Source organism: Bubalus kerabau, chromosome 16, assembly GCF_029407905.1.
Source record: "Bubalus kerabau isolate K-KA32 ecotype Philippines breed swamp buffalo chromosome 16, PCC_UOA_SB_1v2, whole genome shotgun sequence".
NCBI classification, from domain to species: domain Eukaryota; kingdom Metazoa; phylum Chordata; class Mammalia; order Artiodactyla; family Bovidae; genus Bubalus; species Bubalus kerabau.
The window spans coordinates 66,418,862-66,438,976 of NC_073639.1; the positions used below are offsets into that span (position 1 = coordinate 66,418,862).

Sequence of the window (20,115 nt, forward strand, 5' to 3'; positions counted from 1 at the left end):
CTTTCTGGTCAAGGCATTTTTATGGATGGCCAAGGTCCAGGAAACACGTGTTCCCTTTCCCATAGACACTCCTCCTATTTATTATGTGTGTGTAACTTACAAAGGGTAAGTTTAAGTGTAAAGTTCTACTGTTAGTTTCCACTTCACAGCCACTCTGGGAGTTAGGAAGGGTAGGCATTATGGGTGAGAGACTAGTGGCTCCAAGACAGCAGGTGGCTTCCCATGGGCACACAGCTGGTGCCTGGCAGAGCTGAGCCTTGGAGCCGGGCCTGCCTGACTCAAGAGTCCAAGGCCCTTTCTGCTTCTCCACAGCGGCTCCGGACACTTGAGACCTGAGTGCCACCACCGAGCTTACCTGCGGCCCCTGCTCAGTCCGACTGTCAAAGGGGTTCCCAACCACACGAGACTTGGCCCGGGCAACACTCCGTTCCACAAACTCGGCGTAAATGTCCTCCTGCACAAAGGTCCGCGAGCCTGCACAGCAGCACTGGCCCTGGTTGAAGAACAGGGCGAAGTGGGCCTGCTCCACGGCCCAGTCCACTGGGGAGGCAGAAGGCAACCACGATCAGAGAAGGAAAGGCTTGGCCCCTGTGGCGGCTGCTACCTATTAACACTGCCAATAGCACTCACACCCGCTGGGTGCCAGACCCTGTGTGGGAACAAGACAGGCCTGACCTCTCCCTTCTCCAAGCACGGAGACCAAGTGGCTGGCAGACACGAAGAGCAGCGGTCCTAACCCGCTACGGTCCTGAAGCCAAGGGTGGCTGGAGGACAAGCCAGCTGGCCTGCGACCATTGGGGAAGACTCCCTCAAAGCAGACACATCTAGGAGCATCTCAACAGGACCGGGAGAGAGGACATGATGGAGGGAAAGCAGCCTGATCTGACAGCAGGCTGCACAGCTGGGCAAGTCAGTAGCTCAGCCTGGCTGGATTACAGACAGCAGAGAGGAGAAAGGCGGGGGACAGGCCACGGCCACACAGGCCAGAGGGCCACGCTGAGGAGTCTTTCATCCTGAGGCCCTGGGGGCAGAAACCAATCCAATGGATGATAAGGATTACAGAGCCGAGTGGGACCCCAGGAGACACAGCTAGTGGCGAGTTGATATCAGGCCTCTGCCTCCCACCAACCAAAAGAAAACCTTACTATCAGCATCTGACATGATGATATTGGGACTCTTTCCTCCTAGCTCCAGGGTCACTCTCTTGAGGTTACTCTTCCCCGCAGCAACCTGGATTAGGTGGCCAACCTACAGGGAGGCATAAACAGGGACAAACTCTTAGTGGAGAAGAAAAGAGCCAAACGTTCTCACGGGCACAGAACAGAAGTCCCCACAGCTTGAGGGAGCACCTGGATTAGAAGAGACCTGGAGAATTTCACCACATCTGGCCACTCACTCACATAGCAGCCCCACCCTCTGAGCTCCTAGGATGACGGCGATGTAACGACAAGTCAGAGTCACTGCCGTGTGGCTTCTACTTCCTGAGCACCATCTACATACCAGACACTGTGCTAAGTGCTTTGTGAGCATTGAGGTCAACCCTCTAAACAACCTCAGAGGGAGGGCCGACTCTCCTCCTTTATTCAGAAGTGTGGGAGTGGCAGCTCAGAGTGGTCAAGTCACTTGCCCACAGTAAACCTGGAATCAGAATTCACACTGGGCAGACTGCGTCCAGCACCAGTTCAGACTTGCCATCCCTCCTCCTCAGTGTTCTAAATGGTATCCCCCGCACACAGCAAGGATGGGGTGCTTTTCACCTCCATATTCCAAAAGCCTGGCACAAAGACACCCCTGTGCTTACATGTTGGGTGAACACACATTATCTCGGTCGGGAAACCATCCTCTCTGCCAGATTCCCAATATCCCCTTGAGGCATTGATTTAGGTGGTGACTAACCCCAGAAAGAGTGGACCGTGTCACCTCGGCCACCATTCTGCCCTCCCGCAACTGCCATCTCTACGTACAGACTGAACGTTTGACGGCATCTTCGTCTCAGGGGAATCATTTTGAAGATCCCCTTTATTATGCTATTCAGTGTGCCTTCTCTAAAGTCATGGGATAAAGCCTCCCAAAAATTCAAGTTAGCTCTTTAGAATGAATTTTGCCCCTGCTTCCAAGGTAATTATGTTTAAGGAATCCCCAGACACCTTATACTTCTTTGTCTCTCCAGGGCCTGGCCCAGAGCAGCACTCACTCATTCATTCACACACCGAGTACTTACTCTGGGCTAGACCTTTGTTGAATAAGCTTTATCTCACTCACGCCAACCCTGGGAAGTGGGCAGAGTTATTATCCCCATTTTACAGATGGGGAAATGGAGGCTTCAGGAGGCTGACTTGCCTAAGGTCACATAGCTAAGTAAGTGCTGCTGAAACACTTAGTTTGACTCCAGTCATCTCCACCACTACACCATACCTACATCTCTACTGCATAGATACTACCATCCTCAGTCTAAACACAAATGATTGGAGCCCCCAAAGACATGCAGTGAATCACCCCAGGTCATAATGACAAGGCTGGGATTTGAACTGATGTCTCCCGGAAGCCCACTCTCTTTAATCACCAGGACAGCACCAAAGAGTCTGACACAGCCCAAGTGCTTTGACCTTGGGCAGGCCGGCACCTCTGGGCTTTAGGAGTCTAGACAGGCTTGGCTTCTTTATCCCACATGGGATGTCACCCCACCCCCTGGCCCCACAGCAGCTGGAGTGTCAACCAGTCTACAGAGGGCTCCACCCTGATGGACTCCAATGGCACACCTGGGCCCCTCGCACAAGCTACTCCAAGACAGTCCTGGGGCAGACCCCCATGCAGTGCCCAGAGGCTAATCTTATTATTATTTTTTGTTTTGATCGCACCACTTTCCGGATCTTAGTTCCCCAACCAGGAACTGAACCCTGGGCCACAGCCGTGAAAGTGACAGGTCCTAACCAATGGCCCACCAGGAAATTCCCCCAGAGGCTGATCTTGAACTCACTGTCCTCTGAGGACAAGGGCGCTTGAGCCAAATGCACCGCAAGCCTGAGGTGCTGGGATGCCTTACCTCAGTGGAGCCAGTGAAAGCCACTTTGTCCACGTCCTCATGGGAGGCGATGGCAGCTCCGGCCGTGGGGCCAAATCCAGGAATAATATTGACCACACCCGGAGGAAAGCCAGCCTGTGAAAAAAACACCAGGGACACTGGAGTCATTCTCCTGCTCCACAGAGTCCAGACAGAGGAATACGCATCCCTTCCCAGAGAGGCTGAGGGAGTCGGCCCAGCACCCAGGTAAGCAGTCTTACTGGGTGCTGCTCAGGAGCTCTAGATGGTACAGTGAGGAACCTGTTTTGTGGGATTCCCTGTGGCTGTTGCCCCTACCCCTGTGGCACTCAGAATGATAATCTTCATAGGGGTTGTTGTTCAGTCACTCAGTCATATCCGACTCTGCGAGCCCATGGATTCCCTGTCCTTCACCATCTCCTAGAGGTTGCTCAAATTCATGTCCATTGAGTCGGTGATGCTATGGAATCATTTCATCCTCTGCTGCCCTCTTCTCCTTTTTGCCTTCAATCCTTCCCAGCACTGGAATCTTTTCCAATGAAAAGGGGTCTGGCAATGAAACCCAACATAGAAAAGAGGGGATGGAGGGTCACCTAGGCTGAAGTGTGATGAGCAGAGGTGAAGGGGGTCAGGCCCTGGCCCCACCGGGGGGCCCCCTCATCAGAACTCCTATAGGACAAGCCTTTAAAAAGGCATTTAGAGGTCAAGACAGACACAGCCACGCACCTCCTTAATCAGGTTGGCCACATAGAGGGCAGTGAGTGGAGTCTGCTCAGCCACCTTCATCACAACCACGTTTCCCGTCGCCAAGGCTGGGCCCAGTTTCCAGGCTTGCATCAGGAGTGGGAAGTTCCACTGCAATCAACAACAGCCACTGCCAAAACCTCAGCCAAGAGCTACAGCAGCCGCAGAAAGCGGCAGCCAGAGAGCAGAGGTTCTCTGAACCTCTCCTGTTTCCCTCACAACTCCATTATTGATGAAGACAGAGAAGCGGGCAGGTGGCGGGGACAGTATCAGTGACTCATGCTCACTGATGCTTTTACCAATGTGGCGGCACCACGCTGCTTCACACCTCCCTCCCACCCACAGACAGCTACTCTCACTTCCACTTTTCAGATAAGGAAACCAGTTCCTAGGGGTATCAGTGACTTGCCCAAGGTCACAGAGTTCACACACGGCAGGGCTGGTTGGTTTTGTTAAAACCCATGTTCTCAACCACTGCCCAGGCCACCATCCAACATCACCCCACAGACCTTCCCACCTTGGCAATGAACCTGCCCGAGACTGCTGCCTCCCAGAGCACTCCTGATAAACCTTCACGTGTTTGTTTTGAGTCTGACTCACTGGGATGATCTGCCCACACACTCCCACAGGTTCATGGCGGGTGTAGCTGAAGTAGTCCCCGTCAATGGGAATGGTTTTCCCGTGGTACTTGTCAGCCCAGCCGGCATAGTAACTTACAAAAAAAAGAAAAATAACAACTTAATCAGTGACTGTCGGGGACCCTGTAAACCCTGGCAGAAAGCAAAGACTCAGACTGGTCCAGCTGGGTCTTTCTGATAACTGCCCTTGCTCTTGGCTTTATTTCCAAAGAGTTAGCTAACCACTAGGGTCTCAGTAATTCATTTTAGATAACTAACCTCGAAGCCTCAGACTCACCTGGGGTGCTTGTAAAAAAGCACCAAATTCTAGGTACCCACTTCGGACTTATTCAGCTGACTCTCTGGGGCCGATGCCCAGGAGTCAGTATTTTTAATAAGCAGATATATTAAACTGTGACTGTCTTACCAGTGCAGCACGGTAGGTTACTATCTGAGAACCATGGCTCCACTCTAGTGGGAAAGTGCAAACCCATCTAACAGCTGGCACTTGTGTGCACAACACCGTACTACCACTGAGGGAGCAGTGACCAGAGACAGATCAAGGACTGAGTTACCATCCAGACACAGAGGGACACCAATGGTGAAAAAGCACTGCAGGCTAGTCGAGGGCAAGAAGAGCCATGAGTGTACAGTATGTAATGATTTTCAGGGAAGCAGGAAAATGAAAGATGGGGAGAGATGCAGCACGCGGTATGAGAGAGCTTTCAGAAATGAACGTGTCTGCTGAAGTTGGCCCAAGACCAGAGTTGACCTGGGTGTGAACATGGGTGGGTGACCCTGGGGAAAAAAAAGCCAGGGAGTTATTTTGCCAGGCTGTACAAATTAAGGCACTGCTGCTCCCTTCCTCTTAGGCCTATATGGTGTGTGTCTGCATGCCTCAGGACAGACGTTGAATCAGCAAAGAAGTATACTGCTCAGACTCAGGAGGGCCTGGCGCTCTGCCTGGGGTTCACCCAGCCACTCCCTCTTGGCTATTCTTGCAGAGCACTCTCGATCTTGGCACGCCTGTCATTTGGAGCTGGAAAATTCTTCACTGTGGGAGCTGTCCTGTACCCGCTAGGATTTTTAAAGCATCCCTGGCCTCTGTGCACGAGATGCCAAGTAGCAGCCCTCCCTCCCAATTGTGACAACCAAAAATGCCTCCAGACATTACCCACTGTCCCCTGGGAGACACAGCGGCCCTGGCTGAGAAGCCCTGTCACGAGAAAGAAGCACTATTTTGTTCTCCAGCCAGTATGTCTTCGACACTGCTTCTTCCCCTCCACCCCATCCACGTGGGCACGGGGCAGCAGCCATTATTTGTATATAATGACCTGTCCACCCGAACCACAGCTGGTCAGACTCAATCAGGGCCACTCCTCCAGGAATCTGGCATGAGGACTAAGGGGCTGAGGTCAGTCTGGCTGGAATCAAGCACAGAGAAGAAAGCCCAGGTGTGGGCAGCCAGGTTCCAGCATGCAGACAGGCCCAGGCCCTAAAGAGGGTGGGGTAGTCGATCAAGAGAAGCACGCAGCAAGGAGGCAGCAGTGACAGTCAGTGGCCTTGTTGGTTTAGACCCCTCACTCTCTAGCTGCCCAAGTTAGCCCGAAACCTCTTATTCCTCATCTTGTATTTCTCGGTTATTAAAATGTTTATGGTTAAACCCAAAGCTAGCAAGAGGAAGCAAATAATGGAGAACAGAGACAGATGAAATGAAAAACAGAAGAACAACAGAATCAACAAATTCAAAAGCTGGTTCTTTGAAGCGGTCACTAAATTGACAGACCTTTAGCTAGACTAAGGAAACAAGAGAGGGACTTCTCTGGTGGTCCAGTGGCTAAGACTCCGCACTCCAAATGCAGGAGGCCCAGGTTTGTTCCCGGGTCGGGGAACTAGATCCCACATGCCACAACTAAAGATCCTGAATGCCACAACTAAGACGTAGCACAGCCAACTGAATAAATAATGTTTAAAAAGAAAAAAAGAAGCACAAATAACTAAAGTCAGAACTGGAAGTAGGGGCATTATGATTATAAAAAACAAGATCGAAATGATTAAGCGAGAATGTGATGTGCCACTATAGCCAACAAAGCAGATAACCTCAAAGAGAGGGACAAATTTCAGCTAACCCGTCAATTACCAAAACTGAAAGAGAAGACATGTGCGACTCAATTACAGTCTTGGTACGGAGGTACGGTCCCCGCTGAGATGGAGTCTCACGACGTTCCCCCAGCTCCTGTGAGCCTTTCACAGCCCTCCAGCAACACTCCCCACCCACTCACCCGCCCCCACCCCACCCACCCCCTCACTGGCACGGCCACAACAAACAGCAGGAAGCCTGAGCCCATACCGCAGGCACTTGAGGACCATGTCCAGATCCACCAGGTAGGAGATGATATAGGGCTTGCCGTTGTCCAGGGTCTCCAAGGCCTGAGTGAAAAAAAAAAAAAACAAGATCCGCACAGACGGGTGGGCACAGGAATGAATCAGAGCAAATCAGGTGATGAGCAGCACGGAGGCTCAGCATGGTAGGAGGGCTGGTGGCCCCTTTGTGCTGAATTTCAAGGCACTTCTGGGCCTCTTCAATGGCAGGGAGCATGAGGCAGGGCTGGGAGGAAGGAGGCACCAACTTCTCATTCAGTCATCTCATAAACATTTGTTTCGAGCTTCTGCTCTATGGCAGATTGATGTTAGGAATACAGAGATGATCACTGGGAGCTTATAGAACAAAAAGCCAGCAAATAAGGACACAAATCATTAGTCACAAGTGTTAGGACCAGGCAAGGTCTAGTAGATCATGTTGAGGGAACAGGGCTTTATCCTAAGACTACGGGATGCCATGGAAGGCTTAAGAGCAGAGCACCATGGTATAATTTGTCTTCTAGAAGGTTCACTGTGGCTGCTATGTGCAGTATGGTTTGGGAGAGGTGAGGGTATTGCCTCCTGGTTTCTTCTGCCTCTTGCAGCCAGGGAGGAGGCCCAGCACATAGCAAGCTGTCCATCTTCTGGGCTGTCTCCAGGAAGGCCTCCCCATCATAGCTGCCTCCCCACCCGTCTCCTTTCTTAGCCAGACCCATTACATCAAAGGAAACACTCAAGAGGCTCCCCAGGTCGATACAGGGGCAAACCCCAAAGGTCTCCCGCCTACACCATTCTGGTCAGTTACTTGTCAGCAATGCAACCCTTTCCTGACTATCCGTGGGATGTCCATTCTCCGTGTAGGCTGAGAAGGGAGGAGGTTGAGAACTCACTGCCAAGTAGGTCCGGTCTCGCTCAATCAGATCAGCCAGGCGGTTCAGCAGCCGGCCCCTCTCGGACGCGTCCATGCGGCGCCAGGGCGAGCCCAGCTGGAATGCGGCCCGGGCAGCCTTCACTGCTCTGTCCACGTCTGCCTGGAAAACACCCACCCAGGCACCTCAGGCCTTCTTCGCAGTAACCTCCTCCAAATACCTCCTGACCCACTGCCAAACGCACCCACAGGGGCTCCAGTTGATACCGGTGGGGACACTGCCTCAAACAGTTCCTCCCAGCCTCGAAGAGCTCTGTCGACCAGGTTTAAGATGAGCAGCTGGGCTCCTCTCCTTCTCAGGAGTCAGAGAGGGAATGAGGATGCTGATGGTTTCCCATTTCCGAATCCCCCGAAGAGTTATGTAGGGAGCAGCAACACAGGGATCAGCACTTAGAAACTGGCCATTTCTGCCCCTGCTTCCTTTCCAAACAAGTCCAGTAAAATTAACCATTCCTTCTGAGATGACTGCAGTCTACAACACATGCAGGTTTAACCAGCTTCTCTCTCCTTGGGGAAGCAATAAAATCAATGCAGCATTTTTCACAGAGGCAGATGTGTATCAGGAGGTGGGGAGCATGGTTGTCATTAATATTAAATACATTTACTATTAGACTATAAGTCAGAAAAGTATTCACACTTTCTTTTAGCAAAGGAAGCAAGGCTTTAAATGTGCATATAGAAGACTGTCTTAAAGCAGAGAACAGGAAGCATTCTTGAATCATTTGTTAAAGCTTTTTCTGTTTCAAAAAATGAAGTGTTTTTTTACTGAATGTCTAGTTTTTTAACTTTAATATTACAGTTTTTTAATTACCATGGGTATATGTAAATCAAAAAAATACTACAGACACCATAACTAGATCTCAGAAGACCCAAATTGTGTTCATCAAGATTTCCAACCAACTGTGCACTTCCCTTCTCTGACCTTCAGCTTCCAGGTCTGGGATGGAGAGACTGGATTAGACATTCTCAAATTAAATTCCAAGTCGGCAGTTCTACAGCTGTATGAATTCTTGAACCGGGGTACAACCTAGCACTTTTATCTACAAGGAGGAGTTTCTGTGGCTTCACTTACTCAAAAGTCTTCATGGGCATTTTAGTTATGAAAGTAATACACGATAAAGTTTCAGCCATACGAAAACCTGTGTTAAAGAGTGAAACCACCCTTCCCCATCCCCAGCTTGCTCAGCCCTGCCCTGAGGTTAAGTCACCAGTTCTCACCTTGTCCCCTTCAGCCACGTGACATATGACATCCCCAGTGGATGGATTGACCGTGGGGAAGGTTTTCTTGCTGACAGCATCATGCCACTCATTGTTTATAAAGATCTGCAATGAGAAGGAAGAAAGTCCTGAGGAGCAGCTCTCAACCTGATACTGATCAACAGCCATGTTTAAAAAAAAAAAAAAAAAACCAGAGAGAACAAATAGGAATAGCTTCAGAGGTATGTGGCCTAGAAGTTAAAAGCACAGGCCTTGCAGACAGTCCAAGCTGGAGCACCCACTCTGCTAAAAGTACTGAGGTAAAGCATCAGTCCTTTCAATGCCCTGGTTTCTTTGGCCCGAAAAATGAAGACTACATACCTTCCTTATCAGTTATCTGTATCTACCACTGTGTGACATCACCTCAAAATTTGGTAGCTTAAAATGATTTATTACCATCTCTCACGGTTGGGTCCATTGATTGGGCTCAGCCGGGCAGGGCTTGGTCAGGTGGTTGCAGAGCGAGGGCACCTGGGGCTGAAGATGCAAGATGCCTGCTTCACTCGTATGTCTGTGGCTACATGGGTGCTTGGGCTTCCTGACTCCATAGCAGACTCAGGCTAGTCAGACCTCTCACGTGACAGCTGGCTTCCCAGAGTGTTCAACAACACCAGCCAGAAGCTGGAAGGCTTCTTCTTCCTTTTTTTTTTTTTTTTTTAAAGACTTCTTTGTTTTATTGATTTTTATTTTTTGGGCTGTGCAGGGTCTTCACTGTGGTGTGAGGCCTCTTTGCTGTGGCACAAGGGCTTCTCTGGTTGGAGCGCAGGTTCTCTAGTTAACGGCACACAGGCTTAGTTATCCCATGGCATGTGGGATCTTAGTTTCCCCCAACCAGGGATCGAACCCACATCTCCTGCATCGGAAGGCAGATTCTTAACCACTGGGCCAACCAGGGAAGTCCCTGAAAGGCTGCCTAAGATCTAGCTTCAGAAGTCATACAGCCTTATTTCTGCCACCAAATTCCATCGGTCATGTTATGTCATAGAAACCACTGTTCCTCTACCACACTACTGTCAGGGTCATTATGAGAACTGAGTTCGATTCTTCTTTTCATCCATTCAGTAAATATTTAGTGAACATCTGCAGTGGGCAGGGCACTGTTCTAGGGTTGAGGACACAGAGTGGGAACCAAACTCAGTAAGGACCTTTCTTTCATGGAGCTGGCATTCTGGTAGGCACAGAAAGTAAAGACACAATCAAATACCCAAGGCAGTCTCAGACTGCAGTCTTAAGTGCAAAAGAGAAAAACGAGATGCAGAGTACTGAAGTGGGGGAAGATAGAGAACTCTAGCTGGGATGGTCAAGGAGGGCTTCCCTGAAGAGCAGACATTTGACTTGAGCCCTGACTGATGAAAGGAGCCAGCCGCAAGAAGAGTGGGGGGAGGAGGAGCAGTGCAGGCCACAGGGACAGCAAGTGCAAAGGCCCCGGGGCAGAAGTCCGTCTGGTGTGCTAGAGAAAAAACAGAGGTGGCCGGAGTTACTGGTGAACAAGGAGGAGAGTGCTAGGAGATGGGGACAGAGAGGAGGGTGGGTCCTGTGAAGCAAGCTGTCCCCTGAGGCTGGGGAAACTGGTCTCAGGAAGCAGGCTGAGGTGTTTCAGTCCCTTTAACCAAGGCTGGGGCAGAGGTCACAGGTGGGATGAAGTCAAGGCCATCGGTCCAAGGCCTGTCTACCTTCCTGTCCCAGGGCTCTCCTGGGCCCCAGCATCCTACCGTGGCCTGGCCCTGGCTGAGGACCCAGGCAGTTGTCTAGTCACTCAGCCAGGTTCTCTGGAAATGTGTGTGGGTATCACTTCATTTGGCTGATCATCAATCTGAAGGGAAAAAAGACACCTCTGTTTCTTCCTACAAGAGGGCTGGGAAGTGAGCAACAGGTCGCTTCCAGTGGAGGGTACAGGTCTGGCAGAAAGAGTTCAGCCAGGTGGACCCAAGTTCAAGCTGGACTGGGCCACACCCTGCCTGCGTGCTCCCCTCTGAGAAATCAGCTTCACCCCCTGGTGAACTTGGAGGAGAGGGAGGCCCAGGGGCAGGAGCAGAGATAACATCCGTGGAGGAAGGAAGAGGGCCTGGCACACAGTCTGTGACCACTCTGAGCATCTGTTCCCATCGCCACCCTGAGTGCAGGCTCAGGGTTCCAGGCTCACACCCACCACTTCACGGACACACTTGAAGCCAGAGATGAGTAGCTACAGAGAGAGGCAGGCCACAGCAGCGGAGTGAGACGGGCTAGCCTTGAACTGTTACCTCCCTTTGACCGGGATGTCAGTGCCTGGTCCCATGAAGATGTTCCCCCCCACACCTACATGTCATGGAAATGGCTAATGACTGTTACTTAGCTACTCATTATTCGGCAGCCCCTGTATTGGAAGCTTTCCAAAACTGGATCATTCCCATTTAAACTTCATAGCAAACCTAGGTGAGTTTCATCCTCTCTACAGTCGGGGGTGGGGGTGGGGGACACTGAGGCACAGAGAGGCCAAGCCACCTGCTCAAGGTCACACAGCAATGAAGGCAGAACCCGGATTTGAACCCAGGTCTTTGGAACTCGGAGACCTGTGCTGTTTGCCCAGTTCTTCTCAACTCCAGTCCAGAGCCCATGTCTGCCTTCAAGGAGGTCAGAACTCTTTTTTTCTTAATCTCCACCTTTATGGTTTACTTACTACCCTACTGCAAGCTTGATTTTGAGTTTTTATTATGGGTGCTGTAAAAAAGCACAGCCTCTAAGCCACACAGACATGGGTTGGAATTCTGGCTCTACCTCTCTCAAGCTGTGATCCTGGGCCAATCCCTTCATCTTCGGATGCTTTATCAGTCTCTGGAAATAATACATCTGGGGGCTTAAATGTGAGGGTTAAATTCCACAAGGGGTGTAAATCTCCTGGGCCAGGACCCCACGCACACCATGTCTCACCACCACAGTCCCTGCGTTCCTCCAGATACCCTGCACGGTAGCACGCAGAATTAGTCTATCCTGAGAAAATCTCCACTGTTATTTCACAAACATCAGGAGGTATGAAGTGGACAATGGGCCAGTCTGGTGAAACTCCCCAGGTCCTACACACTTCCTCCCTGGGCGAGGCCCACACTGTCCCCTGATCTTAGTCCAGGATCCTGGCAAGTCCGCTCCCTGGCACCGGCCTGCCTCTCAGTGGCCTGAATTTGCTGAGTCACTCTCCATTGTTGAGTTTTCAACAGTCCATCCTCCCTTCTAACTAACAGGAGAAACTGGAGTTTGCAGGAACCTGGAATCTTCCTTCTGTTTATAGAGTTCCCACTTTCCCTCTCCTAGAACCAGGCTTTAATGGTCTCCTCCTTGGGGAGGTGGGGCAAGGGGGTACTAGGGTGAGAAGCATTCCAAGACTGAGGCACTGCCAAAGTTCTGCTTCAAGTGAGGAGAGTCTCATAGCAACTTCTCTTGAATAAACACAAGAGCAGACTCCAGGCCAAACACTTCCTGATCTCTTGAAACCCAAAGCCTAACTTACATAACATGTTAATTCAGTCACCCTGGGAGGCGGTCCTACCAGGCTCTCACTTACCCACTTCTAGCCTCTAAGGATGACACAGGGTGCCTGCAGGAGGGGCCGGGGACAGGAGGAACCAGAAGGGCCCCAGAGCTGCAGGGTGAGGAGGGAGAGAGCAGAGGCCAGGACCTGCACTGGTGCTGGGGTTCTGAGGGGCATGGGACAGACACGGGGAGCATCCGCTCTCAGTAGCGATTATGGACTTCTATTTTGTAAACTGCTTTTTTTATGAGTGAGTTTATCTTGGACATATTCCACAGGCATATCTGTCTCACTATTTTAAGCAACATAGCAATCTTCAAAACTTAACAGACCTCAATTTGTTGAATCATGTCCTACAAATGCACTTTAGGACAAGTTTTCACTACAAGCAGACCTCAGAAAGATATTTTATTTTCAGTCCAGACCACTGCAATAAAGTACTGTAATAAAGGGAACCACATGAATCTTTAGGTTTCCCAGTGCATATGAATCTTGCCTGGAGAATCCCAGGGATGGGGGAACCTGGTGGGCTGCCATCTATGGGGTCGCACAGAGTCAGACAAGACTGAAGTGACTTAGCAGCAGTGCATATGAAAGGTTTGTTTACACTATACCAATCGTTTTAGGGTGCAATATCATGATATCTGGAGAAGGCAATGGCACCCCACTCCAGTACTCTTGCCTGGAAAATCCCATGGACGGAGGAGCCTGGTAGGCTGCAGTCCATGAGGTCGCTAAGAGTCGGACACAACTCAGCGACTTCACTTTCACTTTTCACTTTCATGCACTGGAGAAGGAAATGGCAACCCACTCCAGTGTTCTTGCCTGGAGAATCCCAGGGACAGGAAGCCTGGTGGGCTGCCGTCTGTGGGGCTGCACAGAGTCGGACAGGACTGAAGCGACTTAGCAGCAGCAGCATCATAATATCTAAAAAAAAAAAAAAAATGCGCCTACTTTGAACTGAAAAAAACCTTACTGCTAAAAAGTGCCAGTCATCTTCCGTGCTTTCAGCAAGCTGTAATTTTTTTTTTTGCTACTGGAGGATTTGAAATACGGTGAAAATTACCAACACACGTTGGGAGAAAAGCACTGACAGATTTGCTCCATGCAGAGTTGCTACAAACCGATTTGTAAAAAAAAAACAAAACACCACAGTATCTTCAAAGTGCAGTAAAGCAGAGCGCAATCAAATGAGCTCTGCCTGTACTCCTGACGGTGCTGCTGCAGTGAGAGGCTTGACCTGACGTGCGTCTTTGCAAAGCTGGGGCAGGTTACTATATAAAAATTAGAACTGCTGAGTTGCAGGATAACATGATCCTCAGCTTCCTCAGATATCTTGTATTCCAGGTCCCCGCAGATTAGGAAATGCAAACAGAAACTTGCGGGGAGGGGAGAAGCTGGGGCAGGGACAATAGAGCTGAGAGCAGGACTGCAGGACCCCGGAGAGGAGTCTTAACCAGAGGAGTCTTAACCAAAGCGAGGACACAGGGATGGTCCAGCGCAGCCTCCACCCATGGCAACAGACAGTCATCATCTGCCCACGGTCTCCAAGAAAAGGTTAAATGCCCTTCAGTAGCTCCACTTTACAGACACAGGACACATTCTAGAAAGACCTCATTTCCAAGCTCGGATGCATGAAAGAATTCGGGATCCGTTACCTAGGAAATCTACATCCCTGGAATATGTTCTTTTCCCTAAGAGTAAGCAAATGCTTGGCTTTCTATCCTGGATAGCTTCTGCCGGCATCTGATTTTTCAGTGGCAGCTGAGTACTTTATGTCAAAGAGAAAACATATTATCTTTCGTATTGCAAGATCCTAAGGAGAAACGTTCAGAATCTGAACGTTGGAATGCCACACGCATTCACACTTTTCCACACAATCATCTAGATATCTCCAGATTAGTTTGGGGTTAAGGCCAAGGGCGGAGAAGGCAATGGCACCCCACTCCAGTACTCTTGCTTGGAAAATCCCATGGACGGAGGAGCCTGTTAGGCTGCAACCCATGGGGTCACTAAGAGTCGGACACGACTGAGCGACTTCACTTTCACTTTTCACTTTCATGCATTGGAGAAGGAAATGGCAACCCACTCCAGTGTTCTTGCCTGGAGAATCCCAGGGACGGGGGAGCCTGGTGGGCTGCCGTCTATGGGGTCGCACAGAGTCGGACACGACTGAAGTGACTTAGCATAGCATAGCAAGGCCAAGGGCAGTTACCTGGCACTGCCCCCAAGCCCTCCTCTGTCTCCTCCACATCCCCCAGGGTCTCACATTCCTGGACTTTCACCACTTTCAAGATGGGAGGGCTGACTCCACTGTCGACTGTTTGCCAGACAGACAATTTCAATTTGTCAACATGCCTGTGGGCTTACAGTTTGGCAATCTCTAGCTCACTGCAATCCCTTCTCTAGCCAATTTCAACACTCCCAATATGTCCCCACAATCTTGTTCACATTAACTCCACAATTCTTTGCAAAAAGGCCCTTCTGAGTAGATTAGGTTCCCATGCCTTGCTACTAGAACACAAGATTGTAAACAGTTTCATAAATGTCAACCTTCAATATTTACTGAGCAGTATTTATATTCCAGGTGGCTCAGCAGTAAAGAATTTGCCTACCAGTGCAGGAGAAGCAAGTTTGATCCCTAGGTTGGGAAGATCCCCTAGAGTAAGAAACAGCAACCTACCCCAGCATTCTTGCCTGGGAGATCCCACGGATTAGAGGAGCCTGGAGGGCTACAATCCATGGGGTCGAAAGAGCTGGACATGACTGAGTACATACACATACACACAAATTATGTTCCAGTCTTGGTGTGGGAATACAAATGTGAACACAAACTTGGCTCCTCCCTTCCAATTTAAAATATTCAGTTCAACTATTTCATAAATATTTATATCCTTGTTTGACCACTGACATTTGCTCACTCTTCTGGACCTCTGTGATGGAGCTCTTGATCTGGCTCCGCCTCCCCAGATCCATCAGCTGCCTGGAATCAGATGACCTAACTCTTCCTTTGCAATCATGTTTTTCTTCTGCTCTGATCACCTTGTGTTTGCTAAGTTGCCTGGGGGGCTGCCCTCTTTCCCAGGCCCCTCTGGGCTCTGCTTCTGTCCTTACCCAGAGGACAGGGGCAGGGGATGGGCAGAGCATGGGGACTTGGGGTGGACTAGCCCAGACCACCCCTCCGAGGGAGCCCAGATGACCTTCCAGACCAGGGACCAGCCTGAGTTACCTCAGCATCCCCAGGGCACATCCACGCTTGGCACAGGGAGAATTGATGCTTTTGAACTGTGGTGTTGGAGGAGACTCTTGAGAGTCCCTTGGACTGCAAGGAGATCCAACCAGTCATTCTGCAGGAGATCAGCCCTGGGATTTCTTTGAAAGGAATGATGCTAAAGCTGAAACTCCAGTACTTTGGCCACCTCATGCGAAGAGCTGACTCATTGGAAAAGACTCTGATGCTGGAAGGGATTGGGGGCAGGAGGAGAAGGGGACGATAGAGGATGAGATGGCTGGATGGCATCACTGACTCGATGGACGTGAGTCTTAGTGAACTCCGGGAGTTGGTGATGGACAGGGAGGCCTGGTGTGCTGTGATTCACGGGGTCGCAAAGAGTCGGACACGACTGAGCGACTGATCTGATCTGATCTTGACCACAGGGCCCGGTCATGAGGCATCATAGCATGGGGTCTTGTGTGTTAAGAGCTAACAGAGCTAATCTTGAACACTGGTTTCACACAAATGTGAACTTGACCTCCCTGAGGCTCAGTTTCCTCATCTATGCAATATGGTTCCTACAATTGTTGTGAGGATGAAACGTGAAAATGTAGGTTCAAGTTATCAGGCACAGCACCTGACAGATCACAAGTAATCAGTCATCATGGTTACTGGGTCACAGTTCACATGTACGTCCACAACACACATGGCTAGTCTCAACGTTGTCCTAACCCAGTCACCTCTAACTTAGCCGGTTCCCAGCATGCTCTGGACATACTGAACAGCATTTCTGTTTCTTTATAATAGAAGCAGAAAAAACCAAGGTGGGGCCAGTGAAATCCTCCGATTCCCTGTGTTGCCCAAATCTATTGTTTCTACAAAGGCTCTCGCAACTCCTCAACAAGCAGTAAAAGCAGTGCAATCAGCATGGGGATATTTCACTTGACTCGTTCAGCCTGCAGCCAACTCCGAACCACAGCCTAGCCCAACAGAGGTTCTGGTTCATTCCATAAGACTGCAAGGAAAACAAGATAATTCAAAACTCCTATTCTGTATATATCACCTGTTAGCAGTGGTAACAGGAATCCATCCAGGACAAGTTGAGGCAAGAGGACCCCAAGAAAGTCGACCAAAGCACCCCACTGTACCTCTTCTAGTTAAGAAATAGAAGTGAGAGGGAAAAGATCCATTGCCTATGCCACCCTCTCTTCAAGGAGAGACCCAACAAACTTGAAATGCAGCATTCCGAACCCCCAGTCACCACCACCATGTCCTTGGATGAGAAAATGCAGTGCCTACAGAAGCAACTTCAAAGCCTAGGTCACAGCTCCTTTGGGGCAAGCTCCAGGATCCAGAAGAGTTCACTGAACATCAAGGAGTCAATAATCCCCAGGGAAATGTTGGAGCATATGATCTAGTTTGTACCTAGAGTCCCTGGTAAGAAACTTAAAACATTAGGATTAGACCATGACATTCTTGCTAGCAGGGATTATAAGAACTCAACACTGAAAACCCAAGGAGCTTTAAAATGTGCCTGTACAGCAGAATATCATCCTCATGTGAACTGCTTTGCAACCTTGGAAAAAGTAAGATTGGAATCTACTAATTTAGGAAGATAATCCAGATGCATTGTTTAGTGAGACAGAGCTTCAGAAGAGCAAGCGCAAGGATCTCATTTAAATAGGAAAAAAAAACCACCTATGCAAGCTCACTTGCCCAATGCTCTTATATACGCACATGTGCACGCGTGCCCACAAATTTACCACCTAACATTGTTCTTGGAAGGAGTGCAATGGAATATGCTGGAAGTTTTACTTCTGCATTTGTAAACAGTGAGCAACGGTTACTTTTATGATCTCAAAGAAATGTGATAAAAGCAGCTGCAGAAAGACTTCACTTGGCGTTACAAACTAACTCTAGAGAGAACTCTAGATTCAGGACCTGTGCTATCTACCACGGATATGCGCGCGCACATCTGGACCCAGTTTCCTCACCTCCACGTGAGCACAAAGGAGGAGGATCCTTATTAGAACCTGTGGCCACAAAAGCTTTGGGTGCTGCTGTCTTTCCATCGATATTTCTTCGTGATGTGCAAGTCTTTGAAGCGTGAACTCCTTCCTCCTCAAGCAGTCTACTGAGGAAGCAGCAGCTGCTGCCTTTTTGGCTTGTGTTATGCAAAGGGCATCTTATTTTATCCTTTGTTTCTATTCCCTTGCTAATGACGATTTGTAACACACTTTAAGGGGCTTCCCTGGTGGCTCAGTGGTAAAGAATCCGCCTGCCAATGCAGGAGAAGAGGGTCCAATCCCTGGGTGGGGAAGAGCTCCCGGAAAAGGAAACGGCAACCCACTCCAGTATTCTTGCCTGGGAAATCCCATGAACAGAGGAACCTGGCGGGGCTACAGTCCATGGGGTCGCAAAAGAGTCGGACCCAACTTAGCAACTAAACACCACCACCCTTTAAATCACACATCTACCCACTGCCAGGGTGTAGATTTGCAGTGAAGCTCCAGACCAGACAATCAAGTCCCCTGTTGAAAGCAGCCAGCCAGAGGCAGGCTCCCCAGCATCTTAGGTCAGCAGTGACCCCTATATTCCCACCTAGAGTTGCAACAAAAATACCACAGAAGTTTCTGGTTATTGGCTTACTCTTGGGAGCCCAGATGTGAACCCCAGCCTGACCACTGATTTGAGTCTTTGGGTAACTCACTGCATCTCTTTGAAAATTCAGTTTTTTCATCTGTAAAATGGAGATAACCACAGTACCTACCTCACCGGGCTGCTTAAGGATTAAATGGCCAATCAGGTAAATGCTTAGACTGGTGCGAAGGAGGTGCACAGAAGGTACACTTGACTCCTGCAAGTGCCCGTCGGTGTATGAGCCCCTGTGCTCATTTTCCGGCCCCTCCCCAGGCCGGAAGAAGAAGGGGAAGCTCAGAGAAGGGCAGCAGCTACACTTGTAAAAACAAAACGAACTCTTTCATAACCAGTCTCCTTCTCAGTGAATTCTCCAGCACTTGACCCAAACTCAAAGGTCAAGAGAGAAAACGTGCCAAAGTCCTGGTTGACCAAGAAGTCAGCCACTGGGAATCGAGGTTATACTGGAAAACCCTTGCTTTGATCAAAGAACCCTTGGAAGGTGCAGACACCACCCCGGGATGGCACTGAGGTGGCAAAGGTCCCAGCCCTTTTCCAATTCCCAGCAGTGGAAGCAGCCAGGCCATCAAGTGGCCATGGCCGTGGCCTTGGCCTCTCCATTGGGGAACTGGTGAACTTTTAGTTGAAAAGGACCCCTTTTTCCTGTTTTCCCATTTGGTCGAGGGCATGCGTCAAGGGATAAAATATGACGAAAAGACAAAACGGCTCCTGCAAAGAGGGTCTTAAATGGACATGTTCTCTGGATGAGTGATGTCCGGATGACTCTGCGCAGGCACAGGGACGACTAAGAGACCCGAAAGCCGAGGACGACTGGGGAAAGGGAGTGGAGAATGGAACCCAGAAAACCAGCAGCGGCCAGACAAAACAAGTTAGAGGCCAAGGTCAACAGCTGGATCAGGGAGCCGAGGTGTCCGAGGCGGTTAAGGGGCCAAACTGCTCGCGGAGAGGGAAAGGAAGTTGTGTGGAAAGAGCAACTGTGAGCAAACCCGTGGAGACCCAACGGGATAAACTGAGGCCCGAACAGATCCAGTCCCTTCCCACTCAGCAGAGAACAAAGCCCGGGGGCGGCCTCACCTGGTTGTAGAAGACCTCAGGCTGCTGGTTGGGGGTCGGCACGGCCTGGGTGGCGGCGGACAGCAGGCGGCGGCCCTGGCGGGGTCCGAGGCGGGCGGCGGCAAGCGCAACAGCGCTCAACATGCCGAGGCTGGAGCTGGGACACGGGGTCTCGAGTGGGCGGCTGGAGCCTGACTGCCTGCGGGGCGCGTCACCGCGCGGGGCTACCTCTCCCCGCCCCCTGCGCGGCCGCCAATGGGCAGCCATGGGGCGGGGCGGCGGGGCCCCGGGGCTTACGCGCGCCTCCCCAACGCCCGGGGCGGAGAGCCCTTCCGCAGCTCGTCTCCCGGGCGGAGGGGGCGGGAGTGAACCTCGGGGCTGACTTCCGAGGGGCCTCTCACTGCCCCATGCAGGGCGCGCCGCGGGTGTAGAATAAAAGGCTCTTCCGAATTCAGCGCACGTTGACTGAACCCCTAATGTATACAGGCCTGAACTCGAGCGCCCCTGGCCCTGACTTCCGGGGGCTTATACTCTAGGGCATTACTCCCCAACCTTTGGGCACCAGGCACCAGTTTTGTGGAAGCGGGTGTCGGATGCTTTCAGGATGATTCAAGCCCATTACATTTATCCTGTGTTTTATTTCCAGTCTAATTCCCCAGCTGATCTGCCCGGAGGTACCAGTCAGTGGCCCAGAGGTTGGGGACCTCTGCTGTAGTGGGAGAGGCCAACCTTAAACCA

At 50.5% G+C, this 20,115-nt stretch overlaps 1 protein-coding gene and 1 long non-coding RNA gene across 3 annotated transcripts in view; one reads left to right on the forward strand and one right to left on the reverse strand.

Moving 5' to 3' along the window:
* Positions 1-6,626, forward strand: part of LOC129630140 (uncharacterized) — a 23,515-nt gene extending 16,889 nt beyond the window's left edge. The window contains exons 4-5 of one of the 2 annotated variants that reach the window (XR_008703554.1): positions 313-3,268; positions 5,274-6,626. This is a non-coding gene — a long non-coding RNA (uncharacterized LOC129630140). Of the gene's footprint in view, positions 1-312 lie in introns of both variants that reach the window. The other variant, XR_008703550.1, reaches the window with a different exon arrangement.
* The window catches only part of ALDH2 (aldehyde dehydrogenase 2 family member), a 25,730-nt gene extending 6,117 nt beyond the window's left edge, over positions 1-19,613 (reverse strand). Inside the window, exons 1-9 of the mRNA XM_055550497.1 lie at positions 19,399-19,613; positions 8,909-9,013; positions 7,653-7,793; positions 6,752-6,831; positions 4,385-4,496; positions 3,767-3,895; positions 3,044-3,157; positions 1,146-1,248; positions 356-540 (exon numbers count right to left, since the gene is read on the reverse strand). Coding sequence (XP_055406472.1) covers positions 356-540; positions 1,146-1,248; positions 3,044-3,157; positions 3,767-3,895; positions 4,385-4,496; positions 6,752-6,831; positions 7,653-7,793; positions 8,909-9,013; positions 19,399-19,521 — 1,092 coding nt within the window. The 5' untranslated portion in view covers positions 19,522-19,613. The remainder of the gene's footprint in view (positions 1-355; positions 541-1,145; positions 1,249-3,043; positions 3,158-3,766; positions 3,896-4,384; positions 4,497-6,751; positions 6,832-7,652; positions 7,794-8,908; positions 9,014-19,398) is intronic.
* Positions 19,614-20,115: the final 502 nt, after the last annotated feature.